The sequence below is a fragment of the Labrus bergylta genome, chromosome 5, assembly GCF_963930695.1.
Source record: "Labrus bergylta chromosome 5, fLabBer1.1, whole genome shotgun sequence".
In the NCBI taxonomy this organism is placed as follows: Eukaryota; Metazoa; Chordata; class Actinopteri; order Labriformes; family Labridae; genus Labrus; species Labrus bergylta.
Genome location: NC_089199.1, coordinates 28,784,506 through 28,808,175, shown reverse-complemented (window position 1 = coordinate 28,808,175; position 23,670 = coordinate 28,784,506). Strand labels below are relative to the sequence as shown.

General features: G+C 42.7%; 1 protein-coding gene across 2 annotated transcripts in view; it reads right to left on the bottom strand.

The window, feature by feature from the left end:
• Positions 1-11,860: 11,860 nt before the first annotated feature.
• The window catches only part of lhfpl4a (LHFPL tetraspan subfamily member 4a), a 31,965-nt gene continuing 20,155 nt past the window's right edge, over positions 11,861-23,670 (bottom strand). Inside the window, exons 2-5 of one of the 2 annotated variants that reach the window (XM_020639557.2) lie at positions 22,278-22,514; positions 20,189-20,205; positions 17,981-18,013; positions 11,861-16,333 (exon numbers count right to left, since the gene is read on the bottom strand). In XM_020639557.2, the coding sequence (XP_020495213.1) occupies positions 16,280-16,333; positions 17,981-18,013; positions 20,189-20,205; positions 22,278-22,514 (341 nt within the window). In that variant the 3' untranslated portion in view covers positions 11,861-16,279. The remainder of the gene's footprint in view (positions 16,334-17,980; positions 18,014-20,188; positions 20,206-22,277; positions 22,515-23,670) is intronic. The other variant, XM_020639558.2, reaches the window with a different exon arrangement.

The window sequence follows — 23,670 nt, the reverse complement described above, 5'->3', positions numbered from 1 at the left end:
ATAGCCTTAATTTATATAGATTCACTGGGTCATGACCAACAGATGTTAAAAACAAGATGGCTCCTGTGAGAATCATGTGTGATATATGGAGAAATGTGCTATTTTGTCAACACCATCAAACGTCAACACCATGAAAATATTTGTCTGATGGTGTTGACTAATGCCATTTTAGTGTCCAATTTAAGCATTTGAAATGTAGTTAAAACCAATAATATCACCTATGCATTTTATTGCTATTGCTATTGTCATGTGTCAAATTCAAACTAGTTTTGATGTACAGTAGTCTACTTGAATGTGTTTAACTGAATTTCATTGAAGTTGTCTCTCAACCTGATATGTAATAAAGTGTTGAATGCTTATCCATAATAAAGAACTGATTGCAGAATGGTATGCATTTCCGGCTAGAATGGCTAGACAGAAGTTGTCAGTGGAGGAGCAAAAGAGAAGAAACAGACAGTATCAAAAGAGAAGGAGAGAAAAACTTAATAGCCAGTCTGAGCTGAAGGAGGAGTTCCTGACAAAGGAGAGGGAAAGATGGAGAAACAGGGTTGATAAGGGCAAAATTAAAAAGAGCAATGATTTGGAAAAGAGAGCAAAGAGGCGAAAGAGAAAGTATTGGAAACAGGCACAGAAAAAATCAAGAGAACGAAAGAAAAGAGCAGAGGAAAGGCAGCAAGATTTAGATACTCCGCCAGAGAGTCCTTTAGACATCAGCGTTGAGGAGCAGAGGAGCAACAGGCAACTGTATGCTGGTTTGAGGGAGAGAGCTAAAACCAGAAAAAGACATTCCAGAGAGATTAAAGCATTGACAGACAAACATGATAAATTGGCAAAAGAAGCTGACAAGCTGAGAAAACGACTTAAACGCATAAAGCACACTCAGGAAGGCACAACTCATAAGACTCAGAAATCCTTTAATAAAAAGGTCATTGCTCTTCCACCATGCAATGACTGCAGAGCTGAGAAGAAATGCTCCTCAAAAAAGAAGCAAGCTTGCATCACAGCATCCACAGCTGGCGTTGTCTGGCAGAATTCTCAAGAAATATCGACTGATGCACCGGGGTCATGAATTTGGCTTGACATATAAAACACTGAAAGAAAAGTTGCTGAACCAAAGGAAGCCTTCATTCCTTAAGACTATCTCCCATAATGTCCAAACGTTTTTGGAAAACAATGCAAGGATAACTACAGACAAACAAGACACCATCACTAGGAAGAAAGTAAAACATCAAAGGATGATTCTAACCGACACAATGCCAAACCGTCACACTGCATTTCTCCACCAGAACCAAGATGTAAAGCTTAGTTATTCATCTTTCTGTGCATTGCGCCCATTTTACATCACACCCCCAAGAGCCTCTGATCGAAAGACATGTCGATGTCAGTACCATGAGAATGCGAAGTTGATGCTTGAGGTCTTGAAGTCCCACAATGATGTGTCAACAACCAAACTTGAAGAGAGTTTCCATCTTGTGTGTTGTTCTCCAGCAAGTGAATCATGTCTTTTACGCACCTGCTCTCGATGCCAAAACAAATATACAGGTCTTTCTGCAGAGCTTGGGAAAACACAAGTGGAATGGGAGCAGTGGAAGCGCATTGAGGAGCAAACAGAAGCTGGAGTTCACTTCAACACAAAACTGGTGAAACACACTGGTACTCTATCAGAGCTTATGATTCTCTACCAAGACAAACTAAAAAAATGAGACGACCACCCATGTCCACTTGGTGAAAAACCAAACCAAAGAGTACAGGAACATGATAACTAACTGTGATGATACCACCGTTATTGTGCATGTGGACTTCTCTGAGGCCTGGAAATGTAAATATGCCTCAGAAATACAAGCCTGTCATTATGGTCAAAACCTTCCACAGACCACACTTCATACGGGCATGTTCCACACCAAGCATGAAAAGGCAGGATTCTGCACCATCGCTCAGTCCAAGCGCCAGGATGCTGCAGCCATCTGGACACATATGCATCAAATCCTGACAGATGTTCATGCAAGATTTCCAATTGTTGAGACAGTACACTTTTGGTCAGATGGTCCAAGCAAACAGTATAAAAACAAAAATAACTTTCTCCTCCTCTGTGCTGTCCCTCCCCGGCTTGGATTCAAGAATGCAACTTGGAATTTCTTTCCAACGTCACATGGCAAGGGTGCCCCTGATGGCATTGGGGTAACAGTGACGAGATGTGCTGACAGTATAGTTCTTAGAGGTCAGAACATTGTTGATGACAAGGACTTTTATGACAAGGTCTCCAACAGCCTACGTGGCATCAAACTTCAACTTGTCACCAGTGATAACTTCAAGACTTATGACAATCTCCTTGTGCAACCCTTGAAATCTATCCCCGGTACAAGGAAGATCCATCAAGTTGTAGCAGAGGGGAATGTCATCCATTGTAGGCACATGTCATGTTTTTGCAATGAGCCATATATTTGCCCCTGCTTCAGTCCAGTTACCCATGTTTGGGATGGCATCCCTAAGGATTCAGATGTCCCTGCCACTGCAGTACAGAGTCCTCTGGCGATGTTGATGGAGGCCATGGAGAAAGAACCCAGTGGAAGACCTGAGGGCACAGCAACTGGAAAAGGCCCCAGTGATATCCAGAGTGAAGATTGGCTTGTTGTCATGTATGACCAGCACTGGTGGCTGGCTAAAGCCTTAGCAGTTGACCCAGAGCATCATGATGTTCAAGTTGAATTTTTTCATCCTCATGGGCCAAATGTCCGTTTCCAGCAAAAACAAGGACGACCGGATATCTGCTTTGTGCCATTTCCAGATATTATAGTTAAGCTCAGACTTCGCTTCTGAGGCCAGAGGAGCATGGAGGTGAGGAGGGGGAGAAACTGTGGCGTGCCGGGTGTGCTGCGGGGGGGAGCCGGACAGCCCCACCACCGCAGATGGGGGGGGAGAGAGGGAAGAGGGGTGGCGCTGAGGGAGGGCAGGGAGAGAAGGAAGCAGGGGGGCCTACGTCATCATCATCTCCTTCTCCCTCCTGAGACGTGACAGTTACCATCGCCAAGTCGAGTCTGGACACCATAGGCGGCTGAGGGTCTGATGCCCTCAAGTCGCGGCTCGCTTACTCTCCCTCATGTTGTCCTCGACATTAGCCTTGCTCATCTCGTGCACATCTGCCAGGTGCTTATCAAGGCGACTAAATCCACCTCTTTCACAAACTGCGCACTTCAAATCGCCCACGAACCTGCAGCTCGAGTACTGGAGCAAAAGACTCCTCTCGTTCTCGACACGGTGGTGCTTCCTCAGGTGCTGAGACATGTTCCCATAGCAGTTGGGGCACAGGGGACAGGGCCGCTCCATGATGAAGGAAAATGTGGCTCGTCATCGTCGTCTTCCTCAATAGGCCGCACAAAGTTGCCTGCCTGGCTGGCTGGCTGGAGAGATGGTGGAGAGAGAGAGAGGATTGATGGATGGAAGTTTCTACTTCGGGGATAAAAGCTCTCTGTTGTAGGATTACCTCAAGTGGCTTTAGCCAATGTACAACCCGATTTGTGGACCAAATAGGTGCTTCTCCAGATGCCACTCCTGCAGTTTATTCCTACCTCACTCAGATTGAAGGGGACGAGCTTGAGCAGTTGAGCAAATAAAGAACTGCTAGAGTCCCAGAGTTCAGACCCTGTCATCAGTGTTGTCAAGTCTCAACTTAAGCTATGCCAAGGTGATTCCGGTGTTAAACATCCAAACCCTGAAGTTGCCTTGTTGCTGAGGGAAAGTTCTAAGCTTCAGATAGTGCGTGGCCTCCTGTACCGAGACCCTCTGGAAGAGAGGTGAGCCAGCTTGTCTTACCTAAACAGTACAAACCAATGGTTTTGAAGTCCATGCACGATAACATTGGACATCTTGGCATTGAGGGAACCACAGAGCTCGTTAAAGACCGGTTTTACTGGCCAAGAACGGCCTCTGAGATAGCAACATACATACAGAACTGTGGGAGATGTGTTGCCCGGAAGTCTCTTCCGACTTAGTCTGTATAGACTTCCTTTCCATTGAGCCTGACTCCAAAGGTATTGCTAATGTGCTTGTTGTCACAGACCACTACACAAGGTATGCTCAGACATTCTCGACGAAAGCTCAAAAGGCCGGTGGCTAAAGTCCTCTTTGAAAAGTTCTTTGTGCACTACGGACTGCCGGCGCGCATCCACTCAGATCAGGGTCGCGACTTTGAAAGCAAAATTATCAAAGAGCTCCTGACTATGCTTGGCATCCGCAAGTCTAGAACCTCACCTTATCACCCTCAGGGAGATCCCCAACCAGAACGATTTAATCGCACGCTCCTGTCAATGCTTGGCACCCTTGATCCAGCTCAGAAGCTAAAATGGAGCCAGTTGTCAGACTTTTTCTCCACAACAGTTTTGTAATGATCTGTGGAGAGTGGGCTGGCCGTAATTCCAGCCTAAAGACAAGCAAATAATTGTGCTCATACTTTTCTAGCTTAAAAAGCCGGTTAGTGCATGCTTATAATAGCACCAGAAACGATGCTACAGGGTACTCACCCTATTTTCTGATGTTCGGGAGAGAGGCGCGACTACCAGTGGATCTGTGTTTTGGCATTGGTCAGGATGAGGAGGATGGCCTTAAGCATCACCAGTACGTTCAGAGCTGAAGCAGCTTCCAAAAATCAAGAACGAAACAAAAGACTGTACGATGCAAGAGTGAGAAATCAGACACTTCAGGAAGGTGACCGTGTCCTGGTTCGCAATCTTAGCATCACTGGAAAACACAAACTACAGGACAGATGGAACTCCTTGCCCTATGTGGTAGTAGCAAAGTTACCCAACCTTCCCGTGTATCGTGTGTAACCAGAAAGAGGAACAGGCATAGTAAAGACTGTACACAGAGATCATTTGCTGCCCATTGGTTACTTAGTGAGGCTGTCTACTCCATCAGAGAAGATAACGCAACCAAAGAAACCGATGACGAGGGCACAGAAAGCTAAAGCAAAGTGTGATGATGAAAGTCAAAAACAGAATACAGAACATGTGGATCAGGAGGAATGGACCTCAGAGTCTGAAGAGGAAAGTAATTACTACTTACCCCAGTTGACTCTTTGTTTATGTCCAGAAGCCGAAAGCCAGGAGGCTGAACAAAGAGATGTTCAGGTCATTCATGACACACCTACCAGTATCGGCTCCAACATTCTTGACTTACCTGAAGTGGAGAGTCCAGTGGATGAACAGCCAGAAGCATCAGAGATTCTGGAAGAACCCTTACAGTGATGCCTCTATAGTTTACAGAAATAAGCTGTGACACAGAAACCAAAGACACTATTACACCTTTTCTTACTTTCAGTTCAGAGATCCCTTTAAATAACCTACCTCAGATGATAGTTATTGTAGTTTTAGTTTTGTTAATAAGTCATCTCATTTTTCCTGTTTGGTGATTGGCGGTGGAGTTAGTGCCACCTGCTCGTCATCAGCCCGCCAGAGTATCCCACTAGCTTTGAGGGGCATTTCTGTGATGCTAGTGACTTGAATTCTGATACTGTTGAGTATTCACCTGTGAACCAGCTTCAACTGTATACGGCCGCAACTCTACACCTTCAACCAGGCCTGCAACGGGGGTTTGTTTTTTGTTTTTTTTGCCGGCTTGTGAGAGTGTGTGTGTGTGGGCCCACAAGTTTATTTCTAATACTTCATAAAAGTGTTAAGAGCTCTTTTTGGTGTTTCCTATTAATAGAGGTTTTCAATGGTACAATGCGTTTGGGGTGAATAAAAACAAAGTTAAAAACTCTCATTTGAGAAAAGTCAGTAGTAGGCTACCAATTTTTTGGGTTTACTGTTATTTGATAAAAGCCACTCATTTGTTTTGCTACCAACATTTTCTTTTTGTTAATAAATTCCGGGTCAATTCTTGGGACATATTTGTCATGTGATTTATTTAATGTGTTTATATTTTCATTAAGACCACAAAAAGGAGGTGCATGATAATCATTTAACTTTTAAATTAAAGGTGCAGTATCACCAAGTAAAAAAGTCTCTAAATTTATAGATAGAGGGTTAACTAACACACACAAGGGAATTCAGTTTCGGAATCCAGGGCGCTGCCTATTGAAAAGGGTACAGAAAGCGTTACATATGTGTGAAGGGAGCGGCTGCGTCGGCTCTGACGGCAGGTTGTCTGACTGGAGGAGACACAGAGAGCAGATGGCCGGTCTGATGCCTGTCAGCATGAAGAAGTCTTCATTCTCACAGCTCCAGATGGCTTTCATACACCGTCAACCAGAGCCAACAGACACACAGTCTGCTCGTAACATCAGAGATCACTCGAGGATAGCACGCCTCAAAGTACCAGGTAACGTTTCCACTGCAAGAACCTCCCCCGGGGACCAGGAACCTTTAGAGGAACTACTTTCAATTCAGATCCAACTCATTTCAGGGTCGTTATTTTACCCCGTTACAATTCTTGTTGGGAAGTAAAATCCAAAAGTCCAGGAACTATTGAGTTGTGGCCTCACATCGGGGAACCTTTAAGAGGGGTTTTATGATCTGCAGCTTTTTATTGCAGCACTTTATATGACATATGAGCGCCGATGACCTTGCCGTTATGTGCGGAGGCTGCTGTCCTTGTCAAAGCGGCCGTGGGTTTGGGAACTTCAAGATATTGCACTTCCACATCAGCATAATTTTTCAACACTGGAGGCTGCCACTTCTTCTCGGCTTGTGGCTTCATCAGGGTCATTAAAACATTTATTATTCAGATAAATTATAATTTTCAATGGACAAGTCTTCTTCTTACATTAACTACATCCCAACTTATCTGAGTTTGTGTTTATGAGGCGATGAACGTGAATGAAAGTCCATATCATTTCAAATGGGCTGTTTCAGAGCCTCATCACTTTTTTCATCAAGTATGCCCGACCATTCAGCAAAGAGGAAGCTCGGGACACATTTATATAAATAACTCAATCAAGTGAATAATTTGTGAGTGAGCTGTGTTTTTTTAAGTAAACAACAGATGCTTTATTACTTATACATGTCAGAATACCTTCTGAAAGATTAACGCTTTTACACGTTGGATCTGAGTGTCATGGCAGGAAAAATAAAACCCAAATAAAAACTCTGTTTTGATTCAATCTGAATATTGATATTTAATTAACACCTACGCACGTAATGATGATGAATTTAGGATGGTTTTGATGCTGCTTAGAACTTTATCGACGTTGTTAAAGATGATAGATTCACTTTTTTTTTTTTAAAGTGCTCTATCACTTCCTGTCAGCACCTGTGTGTCCGATCGGACTTCAAGCTGTTCGTTTGCACTTCCTGACGTTGTTTCCTCCTCTCTAGATCCTCGCTTGTGTTGCAAACTTGTCACAACTTACGCTGTAAAAATGAACATAATGAGGATTTACTTTGCTTTTGCAGCCAGCCTCAAGTGGACACTCCAGGAACTGCAGGTTCTTTTTCACAATCCCACATTGGCTGAATTTCTTCAACACCGCAGGTCGCATCTCGGTTCCTTGCAGTTCCTGGAGTGTAGAATAATACAACAGTCCTGCCTCCATAGATGTTAATATTCTTTAGTCCAAACTTTTTAGGGTAGTTTTAATTGCATTAAATGACAATGCACTCTGCGGCAGTGTAATTGCATTTCACAGCGAGGTGTTAAAATAATCCTGTCAGCCCACATTTATTCAGAAGGTGTGATTATGATATGGCTTTTTTGTGAAGACATAACATAAATCTAAATGAGCACAGATTTTTGTGGAAAGTCCAGACCCTGTTACCAGCCACTCTCGTTGACCTTTGACCTTTGTGTAAGTGGCCGTGTGGAGTCCCACCTGAGTCGTGTGAGGTCTCCTCTCTGAGCCGTGCAGACATACAGCGAGGGGACAAACTGAAAGAGGAACGGAGGCGGAGAAGACTGCGAGGCACATCACTGAGGATCTCTGTTATTATCCCCGATCCAGCCAGCAGTCTGGACGCGCTGCGCCACAACAAAGAAATCTCTTGTGACATACCGCGCGGCCCGCTGCCCCCCCGGCCATCTTTTAGCTGCTCTGTCCGGGGCTAAAAATAGCACTGGTTAGCGTGGGCTAACAGACTCAGAGGGGCGGAGAGGTTTGTGCGGTGTGCCAGGAAATGCTTTTTATGCAGTTACATGATAATGTGTTCCCATAAATGGCCTCGTGTGTTTCTGAGTTTCAAAAGAGCTGCATGATGCAAAGGGATGCCATTTAACGGTTTAGTTGTGGAGTTTGTGGCAGAAAGAATTCACTTTCTCAGAAATGTTGACAAAAATAAAAAAAAGCAGGACCAAGAAACAAGCTTTCCAAAATGTGATGCAGCTTGATCAGTTATACACACAGACTAAATGTTTGAGTGCCGGAGGTCAACAGGCTCTTTGTTAGGTGAGGAGGAAACCAAACAGTAGAGAGAGGGAGATTTGTCACGGTTCATTCATCTTTATTCACAGTTTTTTTTGTAACTCAACTGCTTGTAAAGAAGTGTAAAGTTATGTTTAATACTGGGTGCAGTACTTGTGGGTGACCAGCAGGTGATGTAATCATATTCCAGGTGTAATTTCAGCTAATGCATTCACTGACCTTTATACCTCCATGCTGTGTTTGTGTTGTTTGGGGATAATTCCTGCAAACATCAGTTTACTTTCCAGTGTTTTAGTTATGAGAAATCCTCGTATTATTTCTATTTATTTATTAGTAAGGTTTTGTCAAATGTCTAATAACATACAGGTACCTGGCTTGTTATGTGGTAAATTGTTATATCACACATTTTTCACAATGTTTTTAGCTTTACCGGGCTGAAGGCTTTATTTGAAATCTGTGATATTTGGCCTTTTTCAGACATGCATTCCTGTAAATTTCTAGAATATTTCAGAACAGCCTGTCCCTGAACTCTTTTACAGACTGTATGTACGTATCTCACAACAGCAGATTGTCCTATAAGATGAGAGAGTGGGGAGGTCTCAGGAGGAAACAGATGATGTAAAAAGGACGCGGCAGAAGTCTGTTATGTTTAAAACATATCTAGGATGGTGGACGAAGCAACAGAGTTTAATGTTATGAAGAGTTTTTGCCTTTGTATCAGTGCTACGTGTAATCAAACATATTCACAGAAAACATGAAATTAGAAGAAAAACAGTTTCATTTTGTGCACGAAGATCGAACTGGTCCTGCAAATGATAAATATTCCTGAATATTCACTTCTGTTTTTGCACATCGGCTCACCTCCCGACCCCACACCGACGTTTAATCAGGGGGCGGGCTGGAGAAAGATGAAGGCAAAGTTGAAATATTTGCCGTTTGAGTTCACAAATGCACCGAAACCTTTTTTTTCCAAGTGTGAAAAGGCTACAAACGCAGATAGAAATTTCTCTTCATGATGTTCTTAACCATCGTAGTAATTAGTAAGATAATGAAATAGCCACAGGCACAGATTGCATAACTGTGTTAACTTTACACCAACGCTCTCCAGTTTTAATCTCTCGGTCAGAATCTCAACACGCTGACACAAAAAATGGAACATTTGAGGCTTCAAAACGACTCTTCAGGAGCCAATAGGTGAAGCTAAAGTGGCTTTCTCCCCCATGATGACTAAATACTGGCTGGAAATTATAACAATTAAGATTCAGTTTGCAAACTGAAAATGAGTTAGAAATCTAAGATTTAACCTCACTTTGTTCTGCTGAATGTTTTTGGTGTTAGCAGGGACAGATGTTGGAAACAACCAGAACACAGTGTGTGTGTGTATATGTGTGTGTGTGTGTGTGTGTGTGTGTGTGTCCGTGTCCTGGGGATTGTGATCAGTAACAGTTGCTCCTTAACGCATCGCTGCCTCACAAACAGATGGGACCAGTGCAACCCCCCACCCCCACCCCCCTAAAATAACACACACAGACACACACATGCTTACGACTGCAGTTGAACAAGACATTTTCATGGATGCATATGATATGCACTGATATGTGCACTGACACAGTGCTGGAGTGTGTTATGTCCCCGGGGTCCCGTGTTCCAGCAGTCACGTCTCCTGTAAAGTCTGCAGGACGAGCAGGAAGAGGAGCTCGGGGTCAGCTGCTCCTGCTGCTGCTTATATAAGCGCAGAGCAGGCATGAATGGAGGGGCAGCGAGGAGTGAACTCAGAGCACTGAGGCTGCACAATAAAGAGACGTTTCTCTTTTGAATAATGGGTTTGGTGCAGCTCAGTTCATAGACATTTACTTCTAATACTTTGACTCCCCGAGAAGGGTCAAGCAACACGCCTGAAGAAAGTTTTTCACTGAAGGCCCTGACACACCAAGCAGAAAAAATAAAAGCAAAAAAATAGTGCCGACTAAGGCCGACTGTGCATGGCGTCGCCTCACGTCCGGGCCAAAAAGTTGCACTAGAACACACTACAAAGACTACAGCCGATGGCCAATCACCACGTACGTTCTGCCCAAGTCTGAGAGGAAATAACTCTCCATGCCAGCAGGGGGCGGTAGTCCGTTGTTATGATGGGAGAAGACCAATTTTCACACCGCTGTCGCTCACCACACGTGTTATAGGTCGTCTACTAATGGAGAATAATGTCTGATAAAAAGGTGAAAATGGCGTTGGCGTTGTCAGCCCTTCGTCTTTTAGTGGAAAAAAGAGACGAAGAGGAGGAGGAGACAGATAAGGAGAAACCGCACTAATGGGTGAAAGCATGGATACTACAGCGACATGCTCAAGGGGCTTTACTGAACCTGAGAGGAGAGCTGGAGATAAATGAAACCTCCCAACAGCCAATCGGAGAGCTTTCTTTCACCGACTGCACCAACCGTGATCAAACACAGGTGAGACTGATTTACCTGACACAGGTGAAAACAATCAGGGTGGGTGCACACACTCGCTGTTTGCTAAGCTGGTTTCAAACGGCGCTTCAGTGTCATCATCTACTTACAGTCTGAAAAAATCTAACAAGTGATTCATTTAGATTTTCATGATTTAGAGAATCAAAGATGATAACTGGTGGTGTCTTTGTGTGTGTTGGTCCCCTGTTATGATGCTAGTTGCTGTCCGTCATTTCGTTCTCTGACATGACACTTTGCATTGTGGGAAACAGTACAGAAGGAAGACTGGACTGATGCATCTGTGATTTCTTTCCAAATCAGAGCGACATCTGGGTAGTTTTGGCATACTGTGGAGCTCACAAGTTTTTGCATATTGAATATTGCATTTTGGCCAAACCGGTATGTACCGCTAGTATAGAGACTCAATTAACAGGGCAATCAAACACTCAGGTGAGACTCATTAACTGACACAGGTGAAAACAATCAGGGTGGGGCTCACAGTCACTGTGGAGGGAGCGCACAGAAAGAGATGATGCAAAGACAAGTCGCACTGGGTGACAGAACTACAAAAATAAAACAGGAAACACTAAAGAGTAGACTGAGGGGAAGACAGAATACCCTGGGGTTGCATTCAGATTGTCCCTCCTGTCTCCTTTCACTATCCTCTTTACCTTAACCCCGGGGAAAACGTCATGAGGTTAAGGAAAGATGTTCGGAGAATTCATAAAGTTACAAAAATGGACGCATCTAAAAAACTTTCCCCTGTGCCTTCTTACCGGCGAAATAATCCTAATTACCACAAGGTTGGAATTGAAGTAAAAGCAATATAGGCTACCAGGCTACGAGTAACAAAATGTTTGCTCACCTTCCTGTCCGCTCATAAATCAACATTCATCCAAAATAAGTGTGATAGTATGAAATGAATTGTTACATTTATGCAAGATATACATAATGTTTCAGGCATACAAATGTACAACTGCACAAAGTATTCTTAAGTGAATGAAATATGTTGAATAAAACACATGTAAATGTTTTAATTAACAAAAAACCCTGACACAATATGAGAAGTCAATCAGTTTATTCATTGTCAGAGGTGAGACAGTAGTGTGTGTGAAGCTGGCTGCCGGCCTGAACTCTCTGTGACAATCCTGCACAAACGTTCTTCTTTGTAATGTTCACACCATCATCCCGTCAGCAAAGAAAAATATATAACAAACGACAGCAAAGCAAAGCAAAAAAAAAACAGGATTCAATAAAAAAAATCAGGTTTTAAAGGTCAGATATTATGGGAAATGTACATTACCATGTTTTTCTAACACTAATATGTGTCTTTAGTCTGTCTACAAACCCCCCAATTAAGAGAAAAGTCCATCCTCTCTGTCGTTTGCCTGCTCCACTTTTCAGAAAATGTGTGCTCAAACAGGCCGTTTGGAGATTTTCCCTTCATGACATCACAAAGGGCAGTAGCCCCTCCCCCAGGTGGGTGACACTCCCACAGCTAGGTGTTTGTTCTGCCCTCTGAGTCTGCCTTCTCACCGTAAACAATAGGACATGGAGCGAGAAAGCCCGAGCCACCCAAGCCCTTCCAGAGAGGGGGCGTGGTCAGACACAGCTCATTTACATATTTAAAGCTACAGACACAGAAACAGCCTGTTCTGAGCAGGGCTGAAATAGAGGGGTTCATAGACATGATCAAATACAGGATCAGAGTGGATTTAGAAACTTCACACACATGTTTTGAGGAGCTCTGAGACAAACTTGTTTGAAAGGAGGACAATATGTGACCTTTAAATAGAAAGGAAATCTATACATTGCCTTAGCACAGCTGAATAACAATGTCGGGGAAGAAATATCTAAACAAGTTTAAATATTTGTGTCCGGATGTGAACATGAATAAAAGAAGACAGATAGAGGAGACTATTTTATGATTTTGTGTCCTCAGTGAGCTCTGTCCTGACATGTGAGTCAATCAGAAGGACTCAGTATCTCTGATGATGATGACGCTTAAATATCAAGAATCAACCTTTCAAAAACTACACAGTGTGAACTACAGATACATTTTTTTTTAAATCACACAAACATCTTTACATAAATGTCCCCGTCTGGTTCTGCTCTGGAAAGCAGTGTCACTGTTCCTGTCTGTTTTTCTGAAAGGAGATCGAAAGTTTTTTGGTCCTCAAAATTATTTTGTGAATGAAGCTGACAGAAAGTGTTTTATTTAATAAAAGTAACACACATTGTGGAAGCATTGTTTTCTAGTTTTGGAGCACATTCTGGTTCATTCTTGTGCCTTTGAAGAGAGGACTGTGAATGACTGTACCTTAAGCTGAATGTCTAAATTAAACATTTACTCGGTTCAAAAAAGATGGAGCAGCTCTAAACGAGTTTACTAAGGGCCAAATTTAAGACAGCAAGAGTAAAGCACTAAATTAACGAGGATAAAGTCGTTCATTTACGATATTCAGTTTGTAAATCGATTTAAACTAGGCTACGGTTAAAATGATTATTCTGAAAGGTTCTCTTCAATTTATGACTTTCTTCTCTCATGATTTTTCCTCATACATTTCTGAATTTGTTCTTCTAAATTTATGAATTTAATCTTGAAATCTCAAAAAATGTTTCCCCCTCGTGGCTCTAATTCTCCTTAAGAATGATGTAAAATCTTGTGAGATCAGACAGAGAGAGAAATATCCTCCTCACATTGTAAACACACAGGCTTTCGAGGACTACGATCCAGCCTGAAAGTGATCTCCATATCGGCTAAATCGTTGGCGCGCAGATGGCCTAGTGGTTAGTGTACATGCCCTATGTACGGAGGCTTTAGTCCACTAAGCGGGCAGCCCGGGTTCTAACCCATCCTGAGGTCCCTTTCCTGCATGTCATTTCTCTCTCTCTCTCTCTGATTTCTCACTCTATCTACTGTCCCATCTTTAAATAAAGGCATGAGAGCCCAAAAACAAATCTTTAGAAAAATAAAAAGATGAGTTGGAAATTGTCAAGAAAAAGATGTAAATGAAGTTCTTGAACCCAAAGTTGTTCTGTGGATATTGCAGATCTGAACACATTGACATGGTGGGTGAGCACAATCAGAATTAATTTAAAAAAAAATCAAATTAAAGGTAAAATAAATGAATCATTCTCCTTGTTTATCAGCGTTTGAATTCCACTGTGCTTCCATTAGTAATTAAAACATAAAGATTGAAGTCTCTCTCTCCGCTCCGTTAGAGCAGGTGAGCAGTCAGGTGTCTGTTGTTCGTCATGAAAGTCTGTCGTGGGTTCTCTCAGCTCTGAGCTCCTCAGACGGCGATCCTGGTTGTGCAGTAGACCTCCTGTTGGACTGAACAGAGTCCGAGCCCCCCTGCTGTGAGTGTAAAGAGGAAGCCTGAGATAGATGCAGCATGCAGGGCGTTTCCTGGGGTGGGGGGGGGGGGGGGGGATGTACACATGACTGGAGAAAGAACAGAAACCACCAGCGAATGGGGAGATAACACAACATGAAAAATAAGAATGAACTAAAAAGTCTCTTCATAGCGTCGTGCGGACTCGTGTGAGTTGGGATTAATTCACCACAACACAGCAGCCATTTTTATTTGACGGGATGCTCAGTTTTTGGACGCCAGATTGCTTTTATAAAGTTAAATGATGAACTGATTATCAAAGAGACAATGGACTATACACATCAGGTGATTCAGGTCTTAGACTGTAAAGAATAGTGGCTGAAGCCTGAGTGACGTCACCTCGTTGGTTGTGAAAGGGGGCTTTGGAAGCACGTTGATGGCGGTCGCCCTGCAGGATGTGCTGTCAGTCGGTCTAACGGCAGGCTGAAAGCTGGAGCTGAGGCGGGTTTTAAGCCTCTTGATGAACCGTTACGACCCGGCAACCTGTCAATCATGTCAGCTAAACGCGTTATTGTGAAGAACTCTTATCCTTCATAAAAACCAAAACAGATGAGTAATCAAAAAAACCACCCTGCGTACAGTGTGTGCAGATCGAGACATCGAATCAAACCTATTTCATTTTTTGAACCAGCCTGTAAACATGTTAATATCTGCTGTAAAAACTGGCTTTTTTGAATGGGTGTGTATGTGACTGTAAAGGCTTCTGCAGTCAGCCCTCTAGTGGACACTCGATGAACTGCAGTTTTGCACTTCCGCATTAGCTTAATTTTTCAAACGGGAGGTTGCTGCTTGGTCATATTTTAATGACAGTTAAGACATTTGATAACCAACTAGCTTCCAACAGCTCATTCACAACAGATTGGATGACATCCTCTCGATTTGGTCGTCAATTTAAGCTGCAAGATTTCCGGTCTCTCTTTCTGCTCTGCTCTGCCCTGCACCAGCATTACACTCTCCATCACTTCAGCATCCACCTGCAGGCTCTGACAAAAGGTTTTAAGATACCACCTCATCACTCGTCATGTAAAATAAACCTGTGAGGAGTGATGAGCGCCGAGCCTCGATGCCAATCACAAACAATGTTCTGCTGCTGCGATCGACATTTCAAAACATTACAAAATGTGAGCCGTCCGTCTGACTGAACGATTTCCTGCAAAAACACAACTGTAAGCTAACAATTCAGAAAGTGAGGCGTCTACACTTTGCTATCTTCTCGTGTGAAAGTGTCAAACTGTAAAGTTTATACAATTTGCACGGCGGCTTGAACACAGCGGTGAGACATAATAACGGCGTTTGAGTTTCCCACCCTGCAGGTGACGTCAAAGGAATATGGCTGCCGTGGGATTATGGCGAATTGCACACGTTTAAAGACGTGCTGAATCCACACTTTTTTCTTTTCATTAAATCATGATTTGACAATGAAACAGGTTGCACTACTCCACAGCTCACATGGATGTTGTGTCATGTTCAGGGAGAAGATGCTTGGACGTTTTTTTTTTTCCTTTTTTCCCTGTTTCCATAGAAACATGTCAAGTGATTTATTTTTGTATCTGAGCGGATCAGAAGTCGTCTTGTACAAAGAGAAGTTGAAAATTGACTTGAAAAAGATGTAAAAATTACACTGTGGCTGTACAAAATCATCTTTTTTTTTTACCTGTGTGCATCTTTTCATTACATATATTTTTTATAGAAGTAGCACCTGTGTGCTTTTTTATACGCACTTATATCGTCACTTTTAAAGGTGGAAATAATCCACTCAGTAAAAATATGTATATTTTCATAGAATACTCCAGCTGCAAGCATTTGATCACAATAAATCACCTTATAATCTTTGATATATCATCTTTTTTTAAACAATATCTCTGTACTTTTTGTTTTGATCCCAGAGTTTGGTCAAGCTGACGGTCCTACGTCCTGTCAGGTGAAAACACTTGAGTCCTTTTTTGTACAAACTGCTGGGCCTCCAAGACCACATCCAAGTCCAGATCAAGGTTTAACCTGAAGAACTCAGAGGAGGAAGAGGAGGAGAACGAGGACGGGGGGGGGAGGGAGGGACTTTAAGAGGGGGAGAGGAAGTTCTGTTCTCAGTGGAAACGGTGGACCGCGTATCTTGGATCCTTTGAGTCGCGGATCTCAATCTAGAGGAGAAACAGAGAGAGAGAAAAGAGAGAGAGAGGGACGTTGTGAGGACAGCTTCAGTTACAATATGCTTCATAAAATAATACAAACATGTGATTTGGGAGGGAAAGAGGAGAGATGAGGGGACAACAAGAGAAGAAGAGGACCCAGACTTATTCATGTGTTTGTCAGTCGTCTGTACTGATCACAAGATAAGAGGCGGGACATGATGTTGGAGGGAATTGATTGGATTGTTAGCTTCGACAAAATTAGTTTAAAAAATGTGTAAACGTCCCTGACTTTGACTTTTTACATGAAGAGAAAATACATTTATTTAGATGTTAAAACACTCAGATAACTCAGAGGATACTTTATTGAAATATAAAAACATTTAACACAGGAACGCTGGATCGTAACCAGGAAAATGTAGTGGGGACTTTAAGGTTATTTTTCCACATCCATCAGACTGAGACATTTGGGAACTTGTTAGTGATAATTTAACAGCAGTCAAAGACATGTTGATGAAGTTATTAGAGTCCAGCTCTTCCATCCTGCTGTTTGCCTCTGCAACATTTTAAACATAATGATTTAGTAGTCTGTGGTTTTGAACAGTGTTGTCTCCACACTCTCTCTCCCTCCTGTTGCTCTGTGAAGTGAGAGAGACGGCAGGAGGGCTCTGACATATGAGTCAGAGCGAGCCGGCGAGATGATGTGGAAAATGAAAAGGACCAAAACAAACACAAATAAACGCACTAATGCAATAAGCGGGAAAAGGTCACACTGTAACGCATTTTCTCTCCCTTCATACGACTCGTTCTGTCAGCGCAGCGTTCTCCTGGAGAGCATTTTGTTTCAGACACATTCATCATATTTGTATGGTTTGACTTTTAGTTTCATGATGATTTGTCATTGCACACAAAGATCACTTTTTTCACACTTACTTGCACAAACCTCCAGAAAAAGTTTTCAGGGTGAGCTGCATGTGTGAACGCAAACAGCTGATTTTTTTTACTTGGATTTAATCCCGGAGTTTCTCCTGCCAGCACCCTAGTATTTTTTTTTCCCGCATGAAGTCTGAGTGAGCTGATGTGAGAACGCAGCCGGAGATAATCAGGATAATTCACCTCGAGCAAGTGGGAGGGGGTGGCAACATTTACTCCCACTGTGAGGGGCGTGTGTGAACAACAAGATCCGGAAGATTTCAGGGGCAGCAGCCCTACTCAAATTCTCCAGAAATGTTTAGGAGTGCATACTGTGAAAACCTGCACATGAAAGCTACGGCCTGGCCCGTCTATAACGAGGTCATACTGAGGAGCATCCTGTTGATGAGTTGCTCCACAACTTGTATTAAACACAGAAGATACAGCATGTGAATATTCCTGGCAGGCAGACTGTTAGATAAATCCAAAGTTTCTACTTGCAGGAACACTGAATCCATCTTTTCATCCAAGAGGGGAATATAAAACTTACATTTCTAAAACGCACAGACAACACAAGGAGAGGTTAAAGAGGGGTTCACGGTGCAAAGCCCTTTACAGGACAGAGGAAGAGGACAGCCATCAGTGTGTCATAATCAGGTCGGTGTTTGGACTGCATGCAGAGGGGGTCATGCTGCAGACCTGGATCAGCACTTCATAGAAACTAATATAGAAAAAAACTGATCTTACTCCATCCATTCGGAGAGAAGAGCCAAGATGGAGCTGTGAGGAGGAAACAGTTTCAGAGTCATCAGTTGTTTTAATGACCTTCTACTAAAGGTAAAGGTTGAATGGTTTTCTGAAGACGCTCACTGTGTCACACTCACACCAGGTCAAAGACACTGGGGACACATGTTTTAGCATCTCTACTGATGGGATCATGTGCTTCTTATAGAACCTGCCAATTAAATAAAGGCATTTTAAACATTCCTCTAAAGACGTTTGCCTTTTCTTTTTCCTGTCTTTAAAATAAAAAAAGTGACATTCTTGAGGGGCGTGTCCTTGAAATCTGATTGGCCACTCCAGGTGCAGACCCAAAATCCAAATCTATGATTGGCTATTTGTCTAATCAGAGGTAAGAGGACAGAGGACTTCATTTCCAATACATGTTTTTTTTTTTTTTTTTAATTTCGACAGTATACAAGAGTTTTCATGCAATTCTTTAAGTACTTAAAATTGTGACTGTACACATTCATCTTTGTTTTTGAATCCATTTTGTCCAAAGTGTTTTACCTTCAAGTACACATCATTAGTGGGCATAAAAAGGGTAAAAAGAAAAAAATGTAATTCATTTGAGTGTGTTTGGCCTCAAACATCACGTCATGCCACGTCTGCATAAGTCAGAGCCCCAGGTGGGCCACCCCAGTTAAAAAAAAAAGTCTGGACACGCCCCTGTTGATAATCAACTTTTGAAGTATTTGTTGATGAGCACACGCATTAGAACATGTAACAAAGAAATTCCTTCATATTTGTAGCCCTTAATCTACCCCCAAAGATACATAATATATTAAATAAATGGATGAAAAGTGTACATAGGGGCGATGAGAAGGGCTCCTGCACAGTTTTACCCTCCTTTGACACACCTGTCATACATTCAGGTGTGCAGAGGTTTGTTTCTCTGAAGAGTGTACATAAAAACACCCATATCGAGTATTGTTCCTTTACTATTTTGAGAAAACAGAAAACCCATCCCGGCACAGTGAGACGTCCCTCATTTCCTCCTCTTCTTCATCACTATCGGGCACAGATAGTTTTCCTTGTGCTGGTGCTTTCAACAATGTCTTTTTCATGCTCTGCGGCGCACACAGCTGCTAACATCTCATTAATGTTTTTGGCTTGTAATTAAGCTGATTTTCCCGTCCTGTGTTTCTTTGATGCTGACACACACGCACAGAGCGGCTGCAGGGCCCGGTGTTCGCAGCTGCAGACACACTCCTCACCCCAAAGTCCTCCCTCGACTTGACGGCTCCTCTCGACTCGCAGTAGACCTCGCTCCTTTGGGAAAACATCGCACCTGAGGGTGTTTTCCACAACATGCAACCACCCTTTTGTTTTCCACACTGATTGCTCCTCTTCGTCTATACAGCTCCACCTCGGCACAGACGCTCTCTAGCCTTCAGCCATGTCCCCCTGTGTGGATTTTTTTTATCACTTTACCACGCTCTCTAATGTGACCAAACATCATGTTTTCACGAGAACAGAGCAGGATATCTGAGCTGACACCAGGTAGGTCGGCTGAGGGAAGCTGAACTCAGTGAACAGGAATAGATTACTGCGATGTTTGAAGTAACAAACACTGGCAGTTACATGCAGAATTACTTTCATGTGATGGGACTGTGAGACACAAGAAATCACATTTGGTGGTAGTGTGGTGGTTAAGAAACATTTAAGACAACCCACTGCAAAGAGAGACACTTTAACTCTCTCATACTACATGAAAAATAGAAGAATGCAGATATTACATACATTACACAGTGAGTGTACCTGACAGCCTGAGCTCAGGGACACAAGGACCCACTCGCTTCGACTTTAAATTTTTGCACATAGATGTGCCTGAACATGCACAGGACACATGGAAAACACTCTAAAGAGCATATAAAACCAGAAAAATCATAATATGACCCCTTTAATGTAACTCCAAGAATCAAGTCATCCATCTTCATCATGAGCAGACGTCTAATTGGTTTAAATAAATGACCATTCGTACTTTTCAGTTATTTTTAGGCTTCATAATTTGAGTTTGATGCGTTTAAATTTCTGAGTGTCAGAAATTAGGAAAGCATGTACTTAATTGAACCCATGCAAACTGCTTTATGTTCACACACAGTTAAGACCACTCACAACCATGAGATGCACAATCACTACACAACTTTAACACAAGCAACGGCGTGAACTTACCCGTGACACGACGAAATCTGAGGAAGAGACAAAAAGAGAGAGCGATTGATAAAGCTTCTCTTTGTTCAATTAGGGCTGTCAGTTTTTTAAATTAAACAATTTGGGGAAAAAATCATCACAACTAAATGTATTTGTTTTGAAATATGATAATAAGCTTGATACGCATTTGACTAATCGCGCTGAAACTTTCGAGGAGATGCATCTTTTCATTTATGCTGCTTTAATCTACGTCACATCTGATCAGCTCTGTTTAAGTTCATTTGAGCTCCCTCTATTTCACCGCCTGTTAGAGCTGAAGAAATGTTTCTATGTCTACAGCTGAGTGAGGACATCAATGCAACATGGGGAGGAAATTAGGAGCTTGTGGGTGCAGCTGAGTTATGAGTTATATAACAAAAGGAGATTATCTCCAATATTGCATGTCTGTATGATGGCCCGCATCTGATGGACATGATGCTTCAGAGAAAAAAGTCAGAAAGGAGACAAAGATAGAGACAAAAGAGACAATGAGAGAGAGAGAGAGAAAACAAAGGACAAACAAAGACAGTGAGAAAGACTGCCATGTAAAGAGTGAAACATAGACGGACACAAACAGACAGAGACGCATGCACTGAGAGGAAACCAGAGCCTCAATCTGACTCGTAACCATGGAAACTTCCTCCACACACACACTCAGAGGAACTGGGGGAGTTTTATTTTTATCTTCGGCTAAACTCGCCTGATGATGCTCTTTATAACGACATAAAACCAACATTTACTCTTAACACTTCAGCTTTAAAAACACACAGCTGAAAACAGAGTGAGAGGAGAGGGGACGTTTGAGGGTGAGGACGTCGTTATGGGGGAGAAAAAGTTGCTTAAAGGTAAAAAATGTAGAATTTTATAACAATGTTAACATTCAAATATCTAATGTAGATTTTTCAATTTATTAGAAGAGAGAAGTCCCATGATTCCCTGCTAGCCTCGACGTCATCTTTTGTTAATGTTTTGATTGAGAGCCCCCCGGCGGTGGATTTGACATACCATGCATTGAATGTCTCTACCATGATCAAATTTTGTAAAATGCCGTTATGTGCTGACATAAAATAATTTTCCTGATTAATTGAAGTGCACAGAACGCAGATTTATTCAGGTCACACCCTGCATGGACTGATTAATCATGCATGCAAAGCAATTAACCAACACGTGTCCTAATTTTAAGATGTGTGCACATTTTTTCAGAGCATCTATAATTTAGTTTGCTCAGCTACTTCAAAACCGATTTCACTTTTTTTCAACAAGTCAAACTCAATGATTTGCCTTTTATTTATTGAGTTATCAAATCTGACACACTGTTAAAAAAAATAAGGAAACACAGCTTTGATGAGCTGTTTGATGAGAAGCTGGTTGTCTGCGTGTGACTGTGTTTGAGTTGCATTAATCAATGGTTATGGTAAGTATATTTAAAGGTCACATATTCTCCCCCTTTTCAACCAGTCTCAGAGCTCCCCAAAACATGTCTGTGAAGTTTCTTGTTCTAAATCCACTCTGATCCTGTATTTGATCATGCCTATAAACCCCTCTATTTCAGCCCTGCTCAGAACAGGCTGTTTCTGTGTCTGTACCTTTAAATATGTAAATGAGCTGTGTCTGACCACGCCCCCTCTCTGGAAGGGCTTGGGTGTACTCGGGCTTTCTCGCTCCATGCCCTATTGTTCACGCTGGAAAGGTGGACTTAGAGGGCAGAACAAACACCTAGCTGTGGGAGTGTCACCCACCTGGGGGAGGGGCTACTGCCCTTTGTGATGTCATGAAGAGAAAATCTCCAAAACGGTCTGAGAGGATGTCTATGTTATGTGTAGGGCTTTAACTTGTGCACAAAACTCCTGAAAACGTCCTGAAATTTCAGAGTTGAGCTGCATGTGTGAACGCAAACAGCCAAATTGTCGACTCTGACTTCACCTGGACTTTTTCCTGCTAGCCCCCCTAGTAAACGTTCTGTGTCAATTTGGGGTGAGCATGTTAACTGTTAATTGTTGACAAAAAATACCTTTTTTTTATCCTGTTATATACAAAGTGCCAATGCTTAAGTCTGTTTTCCATGTCTTACCTTTGTGGTCGGCCTTCAGCTCCTCTTGCAGGAAGTCGCTCTGCCGGTTGCCGAGCACAAAGGCCAGGAAGGAGAGGATGAGGCTGTTCAGGATGCCGATGATAGCCAATATGTAAGCCCAGCGCACGGAGCAGTTACCCAGGGTGTACCTCCCCGTGTCCTCTCCGCACATGTCCCGGATGATCTCTGTGTCCCAGCCGTTTGGGAAGATAATACAGCCGAGCACCAGACACACGGCTGGAGGGAAGACAGAGGGAAGGATGGAGGAATGAAGGGACGATAGAAGAGAAAGGGCATGGGTAGACGTAAGCAGAAAGGTCGTTGGATATGGTGGTCACATAGAGAACAATGTAATGACATTATTGGAATTTGTCAGGCGGTGTATGTAATAACACAAAGAGCGATCGGTCAAGGGTACAGGGTTATGTTCAATGAAAAGCAGCACAGGAAAGAAAATCAATATGGAAACAGGGTCAAGGCGTACAACAAAGCAAGATTGAAAGTCAACACGCAGACAAAGGAGGGTGAGGCCGGTGAGGAGAGAAAATAGGTTTATGTGTAAAACAGCGTGCAGGGCAGAGGGTCACATTGACAGTAACAAGATGAGAGAGAGAGAGAAGAGAGGAGAGGAGAGGAGGAGAAACAGAGTATTAGTTTTCTCTTCCACTCTGGGTTGTCAGCTTGCTGTGGCAAAACAAGTATCTGTCTTATAACTCAATCTCTTGTCCCTCTATTTGTCTTACTTTCTGTTCTTTGAACTGACACAGAGACAGAAACAAAGAGGTCGAATTTGGAAACATGAAGGAATAAAACAATTAAATTATGTGAGAAGGTCAGGACAAGAGATGGCTGGCTGGCTGGTTGGATGGATGGATGACGGATTGCTGGATTGCTGGCTGGATGGATGGTTGTTTAGTTGGATGGATGAATAGATGGATGGATTAATGTTTGAATGGAAGGATGGCTGGATGATGTAAAGATGGATGGATGACGGATTGCTGGATTGCTGGATGGATGATTGGATGGATGGATGATGTAAAGATGGATGGATGATGGAAGGATGGATGACGGATTGCTGGATGGATGGTTGTTTAGTTGGATGGATGGATTGATGTTTGAATGGAAGGATGGATGATGTAAAGATGGATGGATGATGGAAGGATTGCTGGCCGGATGGACGACTGGATGGATGGATGAATGAATGAATGGATGGATGGATGGATGGATGGATGGATGGATGGATGGATGGATGAATGGATGGATGGGAGGATGGATGGATGATGTAAAGATGGATGGATGATGGATTGCTGGCTGGCTTGATGGATGGATGAATGAATGAATGTATGTATGGATGGATGGATGGATGGATGATTGGATAGATGGATGGATGGAT